Source organism: Danio aesculapii, chromosome 4, assembly GCF_903798145.1.
Source record: "Danio aesculapii chromosome 4, fDanAes4.1, whole genome shotgun sequence".
Lineage (NCBI taxonomy): Eukaryota > Metazoa > Chordata > Actinopteri > Cypriniformes > Danionidae > Danio > Danio aesculapii.
The window spans coordinates 41,006,878-41,029,420 of NC_079438.1; the positions used below are offsets into that span (position 1 = coordinate 41,006,878).

At 34.0% G+C, this 22,543-nt stretch overlaps 1 protein-coding gene across 3 annotated transcripts in view; it reads left to right on the forward strand.

The window, feature by feature from the left end:
* The window catches only part of bltp3b (bridge-like lipid transfer protein family member 3B), a 71,675-nt gene that overhangs the window by 6,877 nt on the left and 42,255 nt on the right, over positions 1–22,543 (forward strand). For all 3 annotated transcript variants that reach the window (XM_056455657.1, XM_056455658.1, XM_056455659.1), the window contains exons 2-3: positions 15,530–15,692; positions 21,567–21,605. In XM_056455657.1, the coding sequence (XP_056311632.1) occupies positions 15,530–15,692; positions 21,567–21,605 (202 nt within the window). The remainder of the gene's footprint in view (positions 1–15,529; positions 15,693–21,566; positions 21,606–22,543) is intronic.

The following is a 22,543-nucleotide window of genomic DNA, read 5'->3' on the forward strand; positions in this document are numbered from 1 at the left end:
ATATTTATATATCAGGTTAAGGTCACACTTTAATTTGAGGTACAATTTTTACCATTAATAAAGCATTTACTAAGATTTTACTTCAATGAATTACTAATTTTCTGCTTATTAGTAATTAGGCTTGGGCCGGTATAAGATTCTGATGGTATGATAACCTTGGATAAAAATATCACGGTTTCACGGTATTACAGTATTGTGATTACTGCTCTAAAATATATTCTTTGAAAATGTCTGAGTAAAAAACAAAAACTTTTTTCCCCTTTGAAAACAATATATTCAATTTATTTAAAGATTTATGATATTTTGGAGCAGTAAACACGTCAAGCTATATATTTCAAATAAATCATTGACTTCTGCTCTCTTCATTTGTTTCAAAAGCACAGATTTATTTACAATTTAAAACGGCATCTTTAGATATTTCTTTCTGCTGGAGATACTGTTGTCCTAATAAACAAACAAACAAACAAATAAATAAATAAATAAATAAAAAATTTAAAATAAATAAATAAAATAAAAAATCTTACACATACCTTTGAAACAATAGTACAGAATATGTTCGTGGTTTTACAACCTTGAGTTTTCCAAACTGCGGTATACCTTGAAAACCGTTATCGTCCCATGCCTGTTAGTAATAGTTAGTAAGGTAGTAGTTGGGTTAAATAAGATTATATAATATAATAAGATCATTCTATATAAGTGTCAATAAACAGCCAAATATCTTAATATTAGGTTGGTAATAAGACAGTAGTTAATAGTGGAAATTGGTACGTAAACTAAAGTGTTACCCTGTTCAAAATAGCAAATTACACACTGTACATTTACATTGTTTTAAATGTAGTATATATTTCCTTTGTTGTCTGCTTTGCTTTTGAGGCCCTAGAGATTTCTGATTGAAGCTGTAGGCAATTGTCAGAGGAATGAATCATGCCTAGCCTGTATTTCCAGTTTTGCCCCTCATTTTAAAAGATCAATCACAGTAGATACTGGTCCTAACTGTCTGTTGCAGTATTGTGTGCTCATCGTAATTAGCAGTAAAGTCAGGGTTAAAGCTATAGGTGTTTGCTCTTCTAATGCTGGATTTCCACACTCCAATGATCCAGAATGATGAAACAAAATCATACCAGTCTTATCATGTCCGTTTTATGGAAGTGTATGTCAACCAATCTTTTCACTTTCGCTGACTGAAAAAGAGCAGCTTGAGTATACTTCTAAACATCTCTTTCTGTTATTGGTGGATTGCAGGTCAAGTTTAAAATCACTTGAGGATGACTAAACAATAATGTAAATCATTTTTTTTTGTAAATGACTTGATTCTGATTCGTTTATTCAATAAAAAATAAAATGAAACTCATTACATGTTGTAAATGTTTCTTTGACAAGTGTAGAAAATCAATACACACAGCCACACACAGGAAAAAACAATCATTGGTCTGACTGACACTATTGAACCGTTGCATTCCCAGGTGCATTTTCCACAGCACTTGAACACAAACCGTCATTCACAGTCACTCTGTTTTAGCATTGATCGGATATGAAACACACTTGAAAAGCAACATGTGGCTCTCAGTCAATTGTGTTATAACAGCGCCTTCCTGTTAGTCTGGGCCTGAAACAGAATCAGGACGTAGGGTTTGTTCCACATACTGAGGGCTGAGTTTTCACTTCACTGCAGTGTGAACTGAAGTGAAACTTAATGCGTCTCGTTGAATTTTTTTTTTTTCAGCCTTTCTCATCATTTTGCCGAAAGGAAGTTTGCTGATCTCACCTGTGCTCACGCAGCCTCAGAGAAAGACTGCAGATGACTGCTTACGGACTTTCCCCTTTGATTTTGCCCTTTAGGCAATTTAGACTTGTGCTTTCACAAAAATAAGGAAATGCAAATCTTGGCCTAGATATATCTGAAGTTGGAGAAGTGACTACTTATGCTGAGCTCAGACTGCAGGATTTTCAAAATAGTTGTGTCACAGATGTTTTCACACTGCATGACTATCCGGGGTAGCGTTTCGTCGCTGCTGTGTTTACACTGAAAGATGGATCGGCGACAGGGGGTTTCACACTGCATGACTTTAAAATAGGAAGAATCGCCGACAACGTTGTCTCGGTCCACAAACTACGTCTCACAATGAAACACACGCAAGAAGTGACATGGAAACAGCATGAAGTCATGTAGTATAGCCTTTAGTAGGCTTGAAAATGTAGCAATTTCTCCTCAACTTTATTTCTTTTTCGACCCAGTTGTGGTATTGCTCAGATGACATGTCAAACAGACACTGCTGCTCCTGCCAAATTTAAACGAGTTTTTCCTCCATTTCTAGGGTTCAAATAGACTGAAAATAAGCGCTTTTAACTTTTCCCTCAACCTCCTGCTGGCCTGCAGATACCCATACTAGTGGATGCTGCGCTCTCATTGGCTGTAGGTAATCGGCGATGTTATTTTCAATCAGAAAACATTTTACACGGCATGATTTGAATCAGCATGCCAAATATCACACGGGTGTCAGCGACTCATCAGATCACGTCTTTGATAGTTTATACTGTGTGATCGTTACTCACGTGAACGAGCACAGATTTGCCTGTGATTTCAGGCATTTGTTGGCGATTTCTCAAAACCTGTCGGTGAGTCAAAATCGTGGCTAAAATCATGCAGTCTGAACTCAGCATTAGTCTTGAGGGAACATCACTACAAATTAGGGCTGCACGGTGTTGGAAAAAACTGACATTGCGATATTTTGTATTTCTGCGATATGAATATAATTTCACATTATGACTTAACAGTTTGGGAGGAATTCACAATTTCACATTGATTGGTATGATTTTGTAGGGGAGTGCATCTGCATAAAATATCCAAAAATATATATTAAAATGAAATTAAATAAAAATGAAATAAACAGTGCTTTTCCCAGAGATGGGTTGCGGCTGGAAGGGCATCCGCTGTGTAAAACATATGCTGGATAAGTTGGCGGTTCTTTCCGCTGTGGTGACCCCTAGATTATTAAAGGGACGAAGCCGAAAAGAAAATGAATGAATGAATAAACAATGCTTTATGTTTTTTAGTGGTATTTGCGGTAAAGAAGCTCATTTGAAGATTTCAAGTCTTTATTTGATAATTAAGCTCAACTTATCTTTGGTAAAGTGGCAAACTTTATAATTTCTTGTTCCCAAACGCTTTAAATTTGCTTTAAATCTTACAGTCACGGGCCTTAAAAAACACAACTGAGTAAAAAAAGTCATACAAACTGATTACATTCAAAATGACTGAACAAATCATGTGAACTTAACTATGATTTTTTTTTTAGTTAATTAGAATCCCAACTCAACATTGCACGTCCTGCGATGTGACTATTGCGGATATGCACATTGCAATATCTGAAATGATATATTAACATAAAACACCTTTTTGTTGAGATCAATTGTTGTATTTATTAATGTTGACATTAAAGTTATATTTATTTTTTCATGACGTTAAAGCTTACTTTTTTTCAAGAAACAGAACTAAACTCTGTAAGGTTTTCTGAAATAAATTATTACTTTTAATAATATTAATACTAATCTCAATTCTCATGCTGTGTGCTCTTAAAAAGAGAGTTAGTGCACCAGAAGTTATAGTTTGTTAAAATGAGTATATTAATAAAACAAAATCCCTGACCTGTTTTGTCTATCGTTCAACAAATTAAACATACAGTGCTGAGCATAATTGAGTAAACGCCCTATTTTGAAAATTAATATTTTCATCCATTTCTCAGTGAATATAGGCAATGTATTTTGGTGCATTTGAACAAAACAGATTTATTAAAATAGATATATTTATTAAAATAATATTTTAGTCACGAAACATAATTAGAAATTGACGTAATACAATAAAATTCAAGCAAAATATTGAAAAATAAATTACAACCTTCAACTACATTTTTCAATTTTTTTGCTTCTCTTGATTTCTCCTCTTTTATAAATTTGTGTTTAATATTTTCCTAGAACATTTAAATTTGGGTGTACTAGTTTTTGGACTGTTATCATAAGTTATTTTGTAAGATAAGCTCGAGATTTGGCTTCAGTACTGACTAATCTAATGTATATGCACTAATATAATAAAGCTTCCTATTAAAAATATGAATTTAAAAGATGGGCTCTACTTATATATGCTGAGCACTGCATTATCTCTTTCCATTTTATTAAATGAATAATATACAGCACAATCATCGTGTAGTCTGATTTACGAATCAATATACTCTTAAGAATGTTTAATTTTTAATCAGCAGTTCAGCATTGGCGAAGAGGAAAGTTTCCATCTTTTTAATTACAAAATCAGTGCTTCATCATCTGTGCTGTGCTCTTCGGAAAAATAAATGTTTTTATCGTTTATGGTTTACTGAGCATATGCCTAACAGGTCTCTGTTTAAATAGCAAGCAGTTTAGTCCTGGACTAATAGCTCTGGTTGATCAGTGTTTGTAGGTCATAAAATCGAGTAATAATGTCTGCTTGCTGAAGGAAAGCCAAGTAAGCTTTACTCAGTCTGCTCCCTTTTACACTGCTGTGCTGTTCATCTCTTCTTCTGTCGATTGTTATTGTCATGCCGACCTTCCTCAGGTTCAGTCTCTCAGCTCTTGTTTTCTGATGACTCCCATTGGATAATGATTTTCATTCCGCTCAGGATTCACCCACACACCTCTATAGACTGGGGCTTGTCTAAAACCTTGCACTGAGATGCAGTCGTCCTTTGAGATATTTTCAGGACAGCTTTATAAGGCCAGGTAGCCTCTCACGTGGGCCTTGTGTTTGTTTATGTGTGTGTCATCCGCTGAGGGTCTATGAGGGTGTCTGTTGTCCTGTCAATAACTGCTGTGTTTAGGCTATTCAGAGCTCTCCTTCTGCGTCCTTGGCGTAAAGCATTAGATTAATAAGTCACCAAAACTGGGGCATGATTTCTTTCAAGCATCGCATTCAGTAGATCCCCATGCTTTGAAATTCATCCAATAAGTGCTGGTTTCCAAGCGGCTATTGTTTTACAGGTAATGAAATGCGAAGAATTTTTTTCGCTGAAGAGAAACCTAAACGTTGAGTCGTTGATTCGTTTAAAAACGGATAAATTCAGAAGCAAAAAAAGCTCAAGTGTTTGCTCTGAGTTGTTCTGTTTCAATGTTTTTTTGTTGTCGAACCCCCTCCCAGACATTATTGTAATGTAAAATGAGCTAAACCAAACACAACTGATCATATTTTAATGTGTTCTGCATTATTAAGCCCATAAAATCAGCGCTGCCTTTGCAAATTCTGTGTGAGTTTGCTATTCTTTAGTTCGGTCTATGGAGCTTTTGTGCATATATTGTGATGGTTGGTATGAATGAGTGTCTGTGCGTCTGACAGTGTGGTCTTGTGCTGTTTAGACCCAAAACCATCACCAATAGTGCTGGTATTGGGGGCCTGGGAAGAATGTGTTGACTGTTATAACACTCTTCATTTTGTAGGAGGCAGGATATATGCCTCTAATGACCTTTTGTTGTCTAGGATTGTCCAGTATGGTGGAATGCAGTAGTAGAAATGTGTGATGTCTTTCCAACTGGCTTTCTTGTTCAATCACTCCAGTTATTTTATTATTCGACATCGAAATTAAATTTAAATGGTTAAAATTACAATTTGAATTTCTATCCATGCAAGATGGTGGTGACTTTTTTTTTTTTTTTTTCCCACTGGGAGAACATAAAATTAGATTTTTATTTATTTTTTGCTGAACTGTAGTCTTTGAGAGTCAAAAACATGCCTCTAAAATGTAATCCATTCTCAGAAATATAGGTACAAAAGCTGTCACTGAGATGGTATGTTTTCAGGGTCCATATTGGAACTGGCAGTTCATTGCGCTGTGGTGACTATAGGGATGCAATGATTAACCGATTTCACTATCAACCACGCTTTAATTCATCATGGTTAATTAATCGTAAAGGCTTCTCAACACCGTGTTTTTGCATGGAACAAAACTGCTTCAACTAAACAAAGTTATGCCAGCTTGTACACAATATGCATGTGCACTGGATTAAAGGCTGTTTTTTAATTCGGGTTGAGGCTATTATCTAAGGGCCGTTTGTATATCCCATCTTTTGCCAGCACAAGTTCGTTATTTCTAATGGAGGCACACGACTTGCGCATATTGGCAACAATGCTCTCATGCTTTCCAGGCGCACTTAGTTGAAAGAATGCTGCGAGCGCACAGCGAGTTACATCACAAGAAATGGACCAATCAGCTTCCAGTTTATGGAATATACGCATTTCTGCTCCTAAGAGAAAAAGTATAAAAGGAAAATACCAAACAAGTTCATAATATATTGATCAAAAGGACTTTTAGACGACAGAGTTTCAGCAGACTTTGACTACATTTGTTCTCTTTAAAAGGGAAATACTTGTCTAATATGTAGCTTAGATTTACATTAGACAAATAAAATTGTTTTTATTTATTCTTATCTTAATTAATTAATTAATTTGACTATTCATTGTTCTGTCATTCATTTTCAGTGTAAAATTATTACTTGTGTTTAAATGCCAAAAACTTTTTTCACTTATTTTTAAGTCCAGAGAAATGGACTATTGTTTTTTTTTATTATTATTATTTTGTGCTGTATTCTTTGGTTACGGAGCAGCAATAAATAACACTTTAAAATAAAAGGAATTTTCATGTGATTTATTTTTAATTAGTAGTATTTTGAAATTGATGAGTCCATAATAATCGTGATTATTCCTCACACGATAATAGTACAACCAAAATCTATAATCGTTGCATCCCTAGTGGCGGCCCCTGATAAATCGGAGACTAAGTCAAAGGATAAGTGAGTGAGTGAGTGAGTAAGTGAGGGTCCGAAGTGGTACCTCAAAGTTGTATTTTAGTACCTAAAGGGTTCATATTAGTAGGCCTGTCACAATATCTATTTTTGTCGTATAATATATTGCACCATAATATATTGCAATAAACGATATTAGTGTCATTTTAAGACCATTTATTCCACTCTTTATATAATGCCAGAATGATAATATAATAGCACCATCATGCAAGTAAACACTTTAAAGAACACATAATATTTTATTCTTAAGAATATTTAATTTAATTATAGTAATTTTAACAATTTAATGATTAGGCATTGGAATCAGAATGTGAAAATGCATATCCTAAACAAATAAATAATAATAAATGTTAATATAAAAGTGCAAGGTAAAAGGTAATAGAGGCTGCGATATCTGCTTCAAGATCTATCTGTTAGGCACCCACATAAAAATATACTACAGTAATTTATAGTAAATACTATATGTTTTTTAACCATACTGACACTGACACCTCCAATAGAGATAGAGAAGTTTTGCTGTCAGCTAAAATGTTGCCAGAATTGGTTTTTATGTATGCGCGGTATGTTGCTAGTGATTTAAAGATCAGGTTTTTTCGCCCTCCAGTCCGAGTCATTTAATTTTGAGTATCTACAGAGACCCGATCCGATACCTCTATAATACATACAAAAGAATAAAGAAGAGCGAAGAAACAGATCCAGGATGCTCCTTATTTTTTTATTTAATTCACCTTATTTTAACATTCAACAACTCTGTTAACACACAGAGCACTTCTGTGAGGTAGCGTGAACAGTCAAGTAATAAATAACAGAAATTCTTCACTTTTGGACTTTTTAGTGCAACAGTAAATATATAAGCTCAGCTTAAAATACCCAGCAGGCAATTCCAAGTGTACATAACTCACTTGCTTTGACAATGTTGTCATCAACTTTATAATACCTCCAAACCGCAGACATACTCGTTCTTTCCGCTTCAAGCTGCTTCTGTGTGCATTTAACCAATAGTGTCTCTGCAACAAAGTGATGTCATGTCGCAAGCCTAGCTGTTTCTCAATCGGGCTCAATTTCCGATTACGTGATTGGATCTGGACATCCTTGTATATTGCATCACCAAAAATGATTGAGGTCAGGTCCATGTGTTGTGCGATAAGTCGATATATTGACTATTGTGACAGACCTACATATAAGTACCTAAAAATTACAAGAGTGTAGGTTACCTTTTGAAAAGGCATTGTCCTACTGAAAGCTTTTGTACATTTAGTTTTCAGTTCTATTCACCTTTATTTGTATAGCGCTTTTACTATGTAGATTGTGTCAAAGCAGCTTCACAATAAAGATCATAGTAAATTGAAACCGTGTAGTTCAGTTTTCAGTGTTTAAGTTCTGTTCAGTTTAGCTCAGTTCAGTGTGGTTTAATAATCACTACTGAGAGTCCAAACACTAAAGAGCAAATTCATTGATGCGCAGATCTACAGATCCCAAATCATGGAAGCCATTGGAGACAGCGGCGAGGAAAAAACTTCACCAATTGGCGAAAGTAAAGAATTAAAACAAACTCGAGACAAACCAGGCTTAGTTGGGCATGACCATTTCTCCACTGGCCTAACGTCTTGTGCAGAGCTGCAGTCTAGGCGCCGGAGGCTGGAAGCTGGACCTCAGCGAAGACCCGTCTGTCCCTGGAGCGTCGCAGGAATCAGTCTCATGCTCTCCACTCTTCCATGACCACCACAGTAGCTGCTCAGGATACGGCCTGGTCCAGGAAATGGAAACCTTGGGATCATCTCGTTGCTGGTCTTGGATCGAGTCAGTGGCGCTGCGTAGTCTGAGGGCCTCGGGATGAGTATCCCCAGGTGGAAATAGAGAATAAAGAGAATAACTAGCATAGCAGAGAATAATTAGCGTAGCATTTATTGTATCTTTTATTATATGAAGCAAAATGATCTGATGTTATCGTCCAATGCAATATTTCTTATTAATTAAACTTCATTAACGTTTACCAACAGTAGTACTGGCAATAGTAAAAGCCATATCAACACCAATGGGACGTAAAAAAACCAATATAATCAGTACAATCAAACTGTTTGCTAAACTTGTAGGTAATAAAGTTTTAATGATGTTCAGTTTCTTCAACGTACAACCCATTTCGTTTCCTCAGTCCTCAGTGTATTGTCAAGAGCAACACTTATTAATTTTGTGTTGGCTGTGTGTGTTTGATTTTGAATAATTAAATTTTTTATTGGACGTGCATTTTATGAATCAACAAGGACAATGGTTTGAGCTCAAATTTTTTCAAATGTTTTAGAGAAGAAAACGTCACCTATACAGTACATCTTAGATGGTCTTGGAATGAGTAATTTAGCTAAGTTTAATTTTGGATGAGCTATTTTAAGTGCTAGTCCATTAGAGCCTACAGACTACAGGTGTGTTTACCTGAGTTTGCTAATAGATGACCCTGGTGTAGTTGATCTGAGCCCACCTGATGTCATCTGGCTGGCGGGAGTCCCATCTCTTCACTGTAGTGGTGAAGCGTTCGGAGGACTGACCCGATATTTGATATCGGGCACTGAAGGTAGGCTGTGTCTGAATGAATATTTAACCGTTCGCCGAGCACGGCTACGTCATGCGCAGGCCAGGCTAGTCATGCTTCAGTTTCAACTGGCACGTCTATGAAAGTTTGCATGTTTTCACACACTCTGCCTCTTGTTGGGTTTGTTTCACACATACAGAGTGATGAACAAGCCCACACAGGGCTCGTTGCACTGCGGCGGTTTAATAATTTACACCGTAAGGCTCTGAAGATGAAGAAAAAAAGGACATTTCTCAGCCTCTTCACCATCTTTTTAAAAAAAAAATTTAAGATTTTTCTCACCTTCATACATTCATCTTTCAACAGAACTCGTGGTTTTATTTATTGTTTAATTTTGTTTTAATTTATATTTTTATTGATCTATTTGAATTACATTTAGTTAATTTTGTGTTATTTAAGTTTGTCCATCTTGGTTTACAGTAAATGTCTCTGTATTTGGTTGTTTTGTGTTCAGGTTAATTACATTTGTATTTAAGTAGATTTTACTGCATGTCATTTATTTATTACATTAATAGTATTTTTGATTTCATTTAGATTTTTTTTAGTAAAAATACAATTTGATGGTTTGTTTATTTTCATTTGCCTTTATTTTGTTAATTTAAGTTTTTATCATGATTACCAGCGATCTAACCACCAGAGGTCGCTGGAAAACACTCACATTCACATGGACTACATCTTATGAACTACAAATTCAGTCATGCCACACACACACACCTGCTCCATGTCTCCACTGATTGGACTCCCACAGCTGATGCTGCTTCTAGACTGATTACACACACTATTTAAACAGCACACACAATCACTTCCTTTGCCGAGTCTTGTTTACCTGTAAAGTGACAATTCAACGTGTTTTCTTTAGTCTTGTTTCTCAGTGTTTTGACCCTTGCCAAGTTTGTCTGTTTATCCATGTTCACTGCCTGCCTTCTGACCTCTCGCCTGTTATAGTGACTATGATTCTGGATTTGCCTTTATTCATCTGTTTGCACCTGTGTTGACCCTTGCTTGCCTGACTACCGAATAAGCCTGCACTTGGATCCTAACGTTGTCTCTGTCATCCACGTGTTACAGTTTTATATTAATATTATCTTAATTTTTTAAAAATTTTTAACAGTTTTTTTTTTATTATTTACATGAAGTTTTTGTGTAATGTTATTTAAAAAAAATCTAGGGCTAAGCAGGGCTAACGAAACAGACGAGGCTTTTATACTTGACGCGCTCACCATTGTGATTTTAAAACGACAGGGGCGGTCAAAAGAGACTGACTGTAAAACCAGACCGATAACCATAGAAAAAGTTTCCAGAACTACGTCATATCATTAATTTAATTAAAAATAAGATTTTAAGCTAATTATTTTTATTCTTTTATAAATTATTTGAATGATTATAAAGAATTTTATAACCATTCAAGAGTTTTTAAAATTAAACTTTGCTGCATCACTTGCTTTTGTTCGTATCTCGGAAAATTCGACCTATTAAAGTTTATTGAAATATTAATGACAACGGAGCATGGGTTGCTCTAAAAATATTTTTTTTATTATAGAAAGAATAAACCATTATCACCAATATAGTAAAAAAATGAATAAAAAAACAGGGCATCAGTATGTTGTAAACCGATTGGTTCAAATATTCTTTTCCAATCAAAGAAATAATTTGTTCCTTATTTATAGTTTTGTAACTGTTCAATTATTGAATTCTTGAATTATTGAACAGCCGAAATCATGTCACGCACACTCATAGTGAACGTTCGCAAACACCGCGATGGCGTCACATTCCCCGCATGCACTCAAGCGAACTAACAGACGGGTCGAGTATAAACCAGGCCCCCCTTGCAGGGTGCTCTCAACCTGCAATCTTTGTGGTCCTAATGCCCCAGTATATTTAAGGAGGCAAAATACTGTCAGTGGTACTTTCTTTCTGATAAGACGTTAAACCGAGGTCCTGACTCTCTGTGGTCATTAAAAATCCCATGGCATTTCTTGTAAAGAGTAGGGGTGTAACCCTGTCGTCCTGGCCAAATTCCCTCCATCGGCCCTGACCATCATGGTCTCCCAATCATCCCCATCCACCAAATTGTCTCTATCGTCGTCTGTCCACTCCACCTATAGCTGGTGTGTGGTGAGCGCACTGGCGCCGTTGTCCTGTGGCTGCCGTCTCATCATCCAAGTGGATGCTGCACACTTGTGGTGATGTGGAAGGAACCCCCCCCCCCCCCAGATAAATGCGCTATAAAAATACACACATTACATTACGTAATTAAACATTTTATGTTCTTACAGTATATAATACAATAATATGTAATATAATAATATATATATATTGTGATATATAATTTTTCTTTTTTAAATGTTATTATTATTTAGTTACTATCTTAACATAATTAAATTATTATTTATATTTATATTTATTAAATTAATTATGCATTTGAATTGAATTTTTCGTTTATTTTTTTATCCTTTTGTTATTTAGTTTCATTTCCTTTGTTCCATTACATTAACCAGCACTATTTCAGAAAAAGTAACTGCTACGGCTTTCCGACCTTTGGACACTTTCATCCTCCTCATTCAGTCCTTGGAAACACAGACGCTGTAAACCACCTTTATCTCTCCTCTCTCTACCTACACAAAGGAAAGTACAGTTGTTTCTAGGTTTCTAGGCCAGTGTTTACCTCAGTGCAGCAATTAAACACTCAGTGTGAGATGTTTTGAAGTGGTTAATAGCAATTGTCACTCAGTAACGAGTCGTTATAATAAATGCATTGTGCTCTTTTATATAGGGCACTTTATTTGATCCTGTCGGAATGAGATAGTTGTGAAACAGGATTAACTGGTCATTCTCAAACGCAGATTACACCTAGTCTGAGACCTAATTACACAGCTAACAGTGACTCTCGACGGACTGATTATTTTAAGCTAGCTTGTGTCATTCGCTGTGGTGTTGAAACCGCACTGAAAGTCAAATAAACAGGCCATTCGACATCTTCAAGCTATTCATGACACACAAAAACCACACATCACCCAGACAAGCATTGACCTTGACGACATCCTGGCTTTCGGGGACCAGTTTTTCCACACCCTGACCTGTCTGTGTCATTAGCCCGCAGTGCTAAAACAAGGAAATGATGATAACAAATGAGTTGTGTTATCAAGCCATTCAGAGAACATTGCTCTTTCGGGAACACTCCTAAACATTAACTGAAAAATCGATTGACGCTGAAACAGAAGGTCAGGGCCACTGAATTCGGTGGGGATTCAGAGCTCAGGAATGACTACGTGGTTGAATTTAGCATCGAAATCTTTTCATTTTGATAGTGGGTTATGGTTTGAGAGGAAGTAGATGGCAAACTTAACTTGTCTGTGACCTTTAAATGCAAATGTAGTCGTTTTAATTTCTGATAGTTTGTTGTTGTCTTTTTCCCGCCTTTTTGTCTGAGTAAAAGAGCACAACGTTGGGAACATTTACACTCCTAATGATCATGATGAGATAGACTGATGAATACTGAGTGAATAGCCTGCCATGTAAGACAAATAATGGCCAATTTATTATTTTTTTTTATGAATGGTTAATTTATTAATCATTCATTCAAAAGAAGCAGCTTTGCAGAGGGTGAAATATGGCGGGAACTATTAACGTTTAAAAATATAAATATTAGGATTTATATTGTTATAATCAATATTGATTATATTGTTATATTCAATCATCAATCATCTGTATTGTTATAATCAATCATCTGTAACTTAGTGCAACTCGTCATTGAAAATTAATGATTTGCGTTAGCTGTTTGATATTAATTAGATTAATGAAATATTTATTTATACTTTTTTAATGTATTTATTTATTTATTATTATTATTATTTATTTTTATTTTTATTTTTTCCTTTATTTATTATTTATTTATTTTTTATGTATCTTTATTTGTTATTTATTATTTATTTTCTTTTTATTATTTATTTATACATTTATTTATACTTTCCAACTGTATACTGATTTTGGATTTTTTTTCATGTATATTCATTGTTTTAAACCATTAATTTGTCATTTAATTTGTAATATGATGTTATATTAGTTTTATACATTAGTTGTTTAAGTATATTAAGTGTTTTATGTAATCCTGCTGCTTTTGCAATTATTAAAAATCAATTACTTTTTATGTATTGTTTATTTAATTTAATATTTGTTTTAATTATAGTATTTTTTATGCTAGATACTTTTTTTGATTGCATTATGTATTCGACTCAACTCAACACAAATTTCCAATTAAAATAAATAGTTGTTTTTTGATGTCATCAGTAAAAAAAAAAATTCTAGACTAGTACATACAGTATAATTAGTGTACTGACGCTTATGTAACCGGTGAACAGTAGTTTATTGAAGGTAAGCATTTGCACATACAGTATGATCTCCCACATGCCGTTCTAATGGTGGGTGGCAGCAGCAGGACAGCTCACCGGTCTGTCTGCTTGTAAAGCTGTAATTATAGTCTAGAGAAAGTGCCATTAAACCATAATGGAATACTGCAGTGTTTTTTCCACTCATTTTTTTTAATGAAGGGAACTTCTTATCCCCCTTTTTCATAATATGTAAAATAAATCACTGGTGCCCACGGCATGTATCTTGAATCATTTACAATAGCCAGCCACATTCGCACCTATTTGAGCATGTACAAAAAGAACTGTATTTGTGTGTGTCTCTTTAAATGCAAATGAGCTGCTGCTTTCAAGAAGAGGGCAGAGCCTTTATAAGCTGTTTTGACAGAAACGATGGATCGAACAAATCTCACACAGCCAAAATGGCAGAAATGACCAGTGGCGAATTAAAACCTGTTTAAATCACGTACAAAAAAAAACATTCAGCTTCAAGATACCGCCAAGACCTTTAGCATTAAACATTCACTTGTGGAATTGTAGTTGTTGTGGAGTAAAGTTGATTAATGTCTTTGACTAGTACTGTATGCTATGGCTCTGTCAGGCCTTTGTAAATAAACATGACACCATTATTATATTTCTCTAACCTTCACAGAAAACAAACTGTACTGTACAGTGCATAATAAAAAGTGTTTATGAATTATTACACTGACATGAAGCTTTTTGGGTTAAAACTAATGACCCGTTTCCACTAAGTGGTAAGGTACGGTGCGGTTCGGTACACTGAATGCAGTCAGAGCCAATTGTAACTTTACCTTTAGCCATACAGCATGTTAACAATATAGTATGCACCAAAATAACAGTTAAGGGCCGAAACCAAAAAGTCTGGATGCACTTGAACTGAAAACTGAAACCAAAAATGGTTTGCAATAAGCATTTATTATTTGTTTAAATAATATAGTGTAACGTAATTTTGTAAGACATTTTAAATTCAGTATTTAAATAGTAAATTTCAGTAACTTAAATCATACTGGTTTAAAAAAACAGCAACACACAAATGTCTTTTCGACTTTTCTTTTCCAGTGAGCTCGAGTGGTACATGCATAGAAATGTTCATGGATACTTGATCAAAATATTGAGTTATTTTGAACTTTGACTGCAGTGTCTTCAAGCTAGTCGATGGTGTGCTCCGCTGTCATGCGCTTTGGTCAGGCCATTGAAATGAATGGGTTTCGAAGTCACCTAACTTTTCACCTCAGTAGCCTTTTTTGGGCTACATACTGTATATAACTCAAGTGTATATGTAGTTTACAAGCACATTCATAAAAAACGTTTGAAAACATTTTCAAAATATGAAGTGACATATGTGTTTTGGATATCTTGGAGCACAAAGCATTGACCCCTCCTTCAGAAATGTTGAACTGACCCTTGACTATGAAAAATTAAAACACCTAAATGTGTTCACTGACAGAATTTGGCATTTTTCCTTCAAACATGAAACTCAGCTGCAATGGTCTCAGTGGCTCAGATGTCAGGAGTCTGCTAAGACTCTCATGTTCGTCGCTTTATCCAACTACAGAACATTTGTAGTCCTTGCAGAGAAAAGCTTAGTAATATAAAGTTACTGGGTTCTCCATGGCCCTGTTTTTTGGGGGGTTTGTAGAATTACACAGCATTTAAACACGGAAAAAGTCAAATTTTCAGGAATTTCTTTTATTTGTACTGATATTCCCCCCCCTCCTTTTTCTCTGTCTGTCTGCAGGTTTGCTAAGAACCTCTCTCCAGATAAGATTAATCTGAGCACTCTGAAAGGGGAGGGCCAGCTTACCAACCTGGAGCTGGATGAGGAGGTGCTGCAGAACATGCTGGATCTGCCCACCTGGCTCGCCATTAATAAAGTCTTCTGCAATAAAGCCGCCATCAGGGTAAGAGACACGTCTGCTCGTTTAAGACATCATCACTTTGAGTCCCGCTCATGCTGTAAATGAAGGATCTGCTGGGATGATAATTGCACTTTTGGGCTGCATCCAAATCTACTTAATACCTATCCTGAGATGGGAATTAATGCAGAAGCACAGTGTATGTGTATTATCATGGTTATCAGACAGTTATTTTTTTTGGCAGACAATAATGTATATTTAATTATTATTTAAGATTTTTGTTCTTGTAATCTAGTTATCCATTAATTTGATCAAGTACTTATCAGTTAAAGTATATTTAAAATATCTAAATAAAATCACTAATTGTTTTGTAGTGTATTTATTTTATTTAACATTTGCTTTAATGTATTTTTTTTGTATTACTGTAACAGGTAACAATATGTTCCATGCACTTACTATAGTAATTACATTAAATAATGCATAACTAACACTAAACCTAACCCCATCCATATAGTAAGTTAGGGCTGCACGATATTGGAAAAATCTGACATTGCGATATTTAGTTTTTCTGAGATAAATATTGCAGTATACTGTACAAACTATTTCACCAGATGACTTTAAGAGCTATTTCGAAATATTTTGTTCATTTAGATCAGTGGTCTCAAACTCCTGGAGGGCCACAGCTCTGCATAGTTTAGCTCCAAACACCTCCAACTCACACCTGATTAATAGTCTCTAGTAGTCTTAAGCACCTTGATTACTTGGATCAGTTGTGTTTGATTAGGGTTGGAGCAAAGCTGTGCAGAGCTGCAGCCCTCCAGGAATCGAGTTTGAGACCTATGATTTAGATCGATTGGACTAAATCTGTAGGAAAGTGAATCATTCATAAAAATATTGAAAATTAACCAATTACAACCAAAGGTAACAGTGAAATAAACCGTGATTTATGGTTTTTGGGGGAATCAAATAGTATTCAGGTGCAGAATTTGAATAATCAAATGTAAAATAACACTTCAAAAGTCTTTACTGTTTAAAAAATTCAAAATTATTCTTTATGAAAGTTACAAATGGTAAAATTTCTTGTGCCTGAACACTTTGAATGCTGTCAGGCCTTGAAGTCACGTGCAAATGAAAAACTCACTCCATTTTGGTTAAACTCTGCATTAAAATCACAATTCTCCTGTGCCCTAAATGGTTTCTCCTAGTTAACTATAATCATAACTGAACATTGCAGATCCTGCGATGTAACTATTACAGACTACAACTATTGCACATTGTGATATCAATGCTAAAACGATATATTGTGCAGCCCTATAGTAAGTACACATAATTCATTATTCATTATCAAGTAGTTAAATGAATAGTTAGGCTGTAACTACATCACCTTAAAATAGTGTAACCAAATATTTTGTAAATTGTGATACTATTCACAGTTATCAAGATTAAAATGCAATGTAATCTTTAGCAGCTTCTAAAAATATTTGTCCATACTGTACATTAAAATGTTGTGTAATTCTTAGTGAATTTTTTTGTTTGTTTTTGTCTTTTATTTTTTATTTTTTGGAGCCAAAATATTATTTGAAAAAGGCTTACTAAGTTTACTTTATGAGAATGATGATATTGGTGTTAACTATCAGTCAGAAATTAGTCAGTTCGTTGAGTGGTGTGATCGAAATAAGCTAAAAATAAATACTAAGAAAACAGAAGAGATAGTATTTGACCCAAAATGTATAGGTGACCATCGTCAAGTGGTTGTACATGACCATCCTATTATTCAGTCAGAAACCTATAAGTACTTGGGCATTTACATCGACAGTTCTTTCACATGGAAAACACACATTGAGTGGGTTTGTTCTCGTTTACACCAGAGATTGTATTTTCTTGTAGAGTTAACAAGAAACTCATGATGTTGTTTTATAAAGCAGTTCTTGAAAGCATTGTTTGATATGGTATCACAGTGTTCTGTTCAGTGTAAATCTAAATTGATGCATCTCTTAAAGACAGCATGGAAAATTGTTGGGCACGATGAATATTTTAATCCTCGAGTTTTATATGAGAATTGTGTCCTCAATCAGGTGGAAAGGATTGTAAACGATCCAACTCATTTTTTGTTTCCTCATTACGAACTGCTTCCCTCTGGTAGAAGATATAGAGTCCCAAAGTGTAGGTTAAACCGTTATAAGAAATCCTTTGTACCTGTATCAGTGGGTTTATTTAATAAGAGTCTATCTTAACTAGCATTATAAAATTTGTAACTGTTGTATTTTGTATTGTTTTTATTGCTTGTTTTTAGTGAATGTCTGCAGCAATATGGCGATGCCCATAACAAATTTCCTGTCAAGGACAATAAAGTTTTACTACTACTACTACTAAATTTTCTTTTTCTTTGGCCATAAATTAAAGTAATAATAAATAAAGTATTTTTTATTCAAATTGCCTATAACTTTATTGCTTTATTATTTCTGTATATAGCAATAATAATACTGCAGTAATACTTCATTAACATATAATCAGATAGATTTTGTAATAATTTATATAATATAATTTTTTATAATATTAATATAATTAAAGCACTAATTTACAGTAGTAAATTATTATAATTCAAGTAAAATTTTTGCTACTTTTTATATTTTTCTGACTATTTTATACACTGGCTTTCATCAAACTTTTTTAATAATTTGGTCAAGTTTTTTATTTATTTATTTTATCACATTGGAATACACCCTTATCTAGGCCTTGAACTGTATTTGATATCAGTTTGTCCCAAAGGAAACCAGAGAACAGGCGTGTGGTGAAGAAACACAGTGACCCAGCCCTTTAATCACAACAGCCAATCTGAGTCAACAACGCTGACCACGCAAACCTCAGAGCACAGACACAGTGTTACTTTGAGCAACTCCTTGCTGTCAAAACAATGGCTCTGTAGTTGTGGAGAACGTTGTAGTAATTAATATCTGACATTATAATTGATACTTAGAAGAACAAACAAAACACACATTCCCTTGTCCTATTTTTTCAAACTATAAAACCAAACCAAGACAGGCTGACTTTTAGCTTTTCCTTCCCTGTTCCTTTTTCTGGCCTCATCCTTCATTCTGCAGTCAATTATCTATTAGTCAGGTGCAGTTTTCTACAACCAGTATTGGCTGATTCTCCATTCCTGTCCAGGAGATTTAAATGGGTTTCCATTACCCTGAGTTATTGCACAATTTGAAGAATCACATAAGAAATGAGTGATAGAAATGCCAGATAAGAATAAAAATAAAGATTAAAAATGGGGCTACTTTTCAGTCTTTTTGGGCAGGTTTTGAGTTGCCATTGAGCTTGAAAATTTTATTAGAGCTGGCAACCCTGCACCTGTTTTCCAAACCAGTCCCACTTAGGGGCTCCAAAAGGGGTGAGACGGGAGGAGAGAGAACCAGTCATCGTGTTATGTGTGTGCGGCAGTGGTCAAGGAGGTTTATTTTCGTTATTAAAATGTGTTAGACATTGGTTGGTTCTCAACCGCCTCCTTCCCGATGGGTAAATGGCCATCCAGCTTTATTACAAACTGTTTTTATTACATGGCCACTATTTGTTTTGTCTGTTATTACAGATCTTGGTAACACTTTAGAACAATGGTCCATTAGTTAATGTATTTACTTAATAATTAATTAATGTGGTAAACATTAGTTAATTATAGTTCAACATCACCTAATGTGTTATTAAAATCCAAAGTTGTGCTTGTTTACATTAGTTAATGCATTGTGAGTTAACACGAACTAACATTATTTAATTTAAGTAATATTAACTAAGATGAATAAATACCATAATAAACGTATTAATTGCTTGTTTATGTTAGTAAGTACATTAACTAATGAACCATGATTTTAAAGTGCTATCCAGATCTTTTGATATTTGCTGACCTATTTTACAGCAGTTGTGGATGTAGGCAGTCAAATATAAATGTAGAAGTTTGCATTGATCGCCACACAGCTGCCATTTCAATACTGGTGAATTATACAGATTTTTTTTTCGATCATACTATATCAGTCAGTGTTTATTATGAGTAGACCTACATGGAGTCTGCCCATGCACAAATACACAGAGTTTATTTATTTACTATATATATATATATATATATATATATATATATATATATATATATATATATATATATATATATTTATTCAGTTTTATATTAAGTTCAGTAATATCAGTAAATAATATCAAATGTTTATTTTATTTATTTTATTTTCTGTCTTTTATATAAATTATATGAGAGACTTGCTTTATTTACCAAACAGTCTAATTGGATTTGCATTATAAACTAGGGCTGGGCCGATAAACGATATTATATCAAATCGTGATAAAATTTATGTCAATAAAAATGATAAGCTCTGGACTTATTTACTCTATATTGATCTTAGAGCTAATCACACAACAGAAATGTGCGAGAATGGGAATTTAAAAATGTGTTGATACTAGAAATGTACCAAATTTGCAGCCACCGAAAATGTATTGGCCAAAAATGTGATGCCATTTAATTGACCCTCTAGTTTTTGTGGGTTTGGTCATTGTTGGGGTGCTCTCCTAAACTTGGAAGCATTAACAACTTACAGTTGAAGTCAGAATTATTAGCTCCCCATTGAAATTTTTTTCTTTTTCAAATATTTCCCAAATGATGTTTAACAGAGCAAGCAAATTTTCACAGTATGTCTGATAATTTTTTTCTTCTTCTGGAGAAAGTCTTATTTGTTTTATGTTAGCTAGAATAAAAGGAGTTTTTAATTTTTTCAAATTATTTTAAGGTCAAAATTATTAGCCCCTTTAAGCCATATTTTTTTTCGATAGTCTACAGAACAAACCATCGTTATACAATAATTTGCCTAATTACCCTAACCTGCCTAGTTAACCTAATTAACCTAGTTAAGCCTTTAAATGTAACTTTAAGCTGTATAGAAGTGTCTTGAAAAATATCTAGTCACATATTATTTACTGTCATCATGGCAAAGAGAAAATAAATCTGTTATTAGAAATGAGTTATTACAACTATTATGTTTAGAAATGTCTTGAAAAAATCTTCTCTTCATTAAACAGAAATTGGGGAAAAAATAAGCAGGGGGGATAATAATTCAGGGGGGCTAATAATTCTGACTTCAACTGTATATCGAAGTATATATCGTAATCGTTCAATATGGAAAATAATTATCGAGATTGCATTTTTGCTGTATCGCCCAGCCCTACTATAAACCTTAAACAAGCACCTCATGCTGCAGCTTCTTGAAGCACACCCATATTTTTTAACTCACTTTGAAATTCATATTAGAGTGCAGAGCAAATTATATGGAAAGTTTCTGTATTTTGCTCTTTAGAGATGAGTGCATGTGTTTCTTGTCCCCATCTGACTCTTTTTAAGGGGAACACAGAGTTTTGTTTTTACCCTCTGGCTGTGCTCCAGGTGTTTCTGAATGCTCCCTGATGCACACTAGAAAAAAGACACTCACACAGACTCGTACACAGACAGATATATAGGACACATCTCTAGTAAGAAGTTATATTAGTAAGGAGCTCTCTGAGACGCTATGGATTTTCTTACATGGATTATGACAATTACTATGATGGATAGATAGATAGATAGATAGATAGATAGATAGATAGATAGATAGATAGATAGATAGATAGATAGATAGATAGATAGATAGATAGATAGATAGATAGATAGATAGATAGATAGATAGATAGATAGATACTAGAAATTATTATAATACAAACACAAAAATGACGTATGATCAAGTCAGATAGAAAGGGCCATTAAATATTTTTAATATTTTTCTGATTTCATTTTCAATGACCTCACCATGATAAACAGGTTCGTATAATATGTAAGTAATTTGTTAATTATTTTACGTAATTATTTTATGTAATGTTTTTATACAGATACCATGGACCAAGCTAAAGACTCATCCAATCTCTCTGGTAATAAGGATTTTATATTGTTTATCTATCTATCTATCTATCTATCTATCTATCTATCTATCTATCTATCTATCTATCTATCTATCTATCTATCTATCTATCTATCTATCTATCTATCTATCTATCTATCTATCTATCTATCTATCTATCTATCTATCTATCTATCTATCTATCTATCTATCTATCTATCTATCTATCTATCTATCTATCTATCTATCTATCTATCTATCTATCTATCTATCTATCTATCTATCTATCTATCTATCTATCTATCTATCTATCTATCTATCTATCTATCTATCTATCTATCTATCTATCTATCTATCTATCTATCTATCTATCTATCTATCTATCTATCGTTCTATCTATCTATCGTTCTATCTATCTATCGTTCTATCTATCTATCGTTCTATCTATCTATCGTTCTATCGTTCTATCGTTCTATCGTTCTATCTATCGTTCTATCTATCGTTCTATCGTTCTATCGTTCTATCTATCTATCGTTCTATCGTTCTATCGTTCTATCGTTCTATCTATCTATCGTTCTATCTATCTATCATTCTATCGTTCTATCTATCTATCGTTCTATCTATCTATCGTTCTATCGTTCTATCTATCTATCTGTCTGTCTGTCTGTCTGTCTGTCTGTCTGTCTGTCTATCTATCTATCTATCTATCTACATGCATGGTTTAAATGTGTAGTTTTATTATTATTATTATTATTGTTGTTATTTTTGTAATTTAGTTTATTTTGCATTTCATTTTTTCGTCTTGTTTTTTGTTTTGTCTTGTCTCATCCTAATGTATGTTTTTTGTATTAGATGTAATTTTTTTTGGTCTTTTTTGATATATTTTATTTACTCTTGTTTTGTATGTGTTTTATTTGGTCTTGTTTTGTGTTGTCGTGGTTTGTTTTTGGTTTCGTCTTGTACGTGACT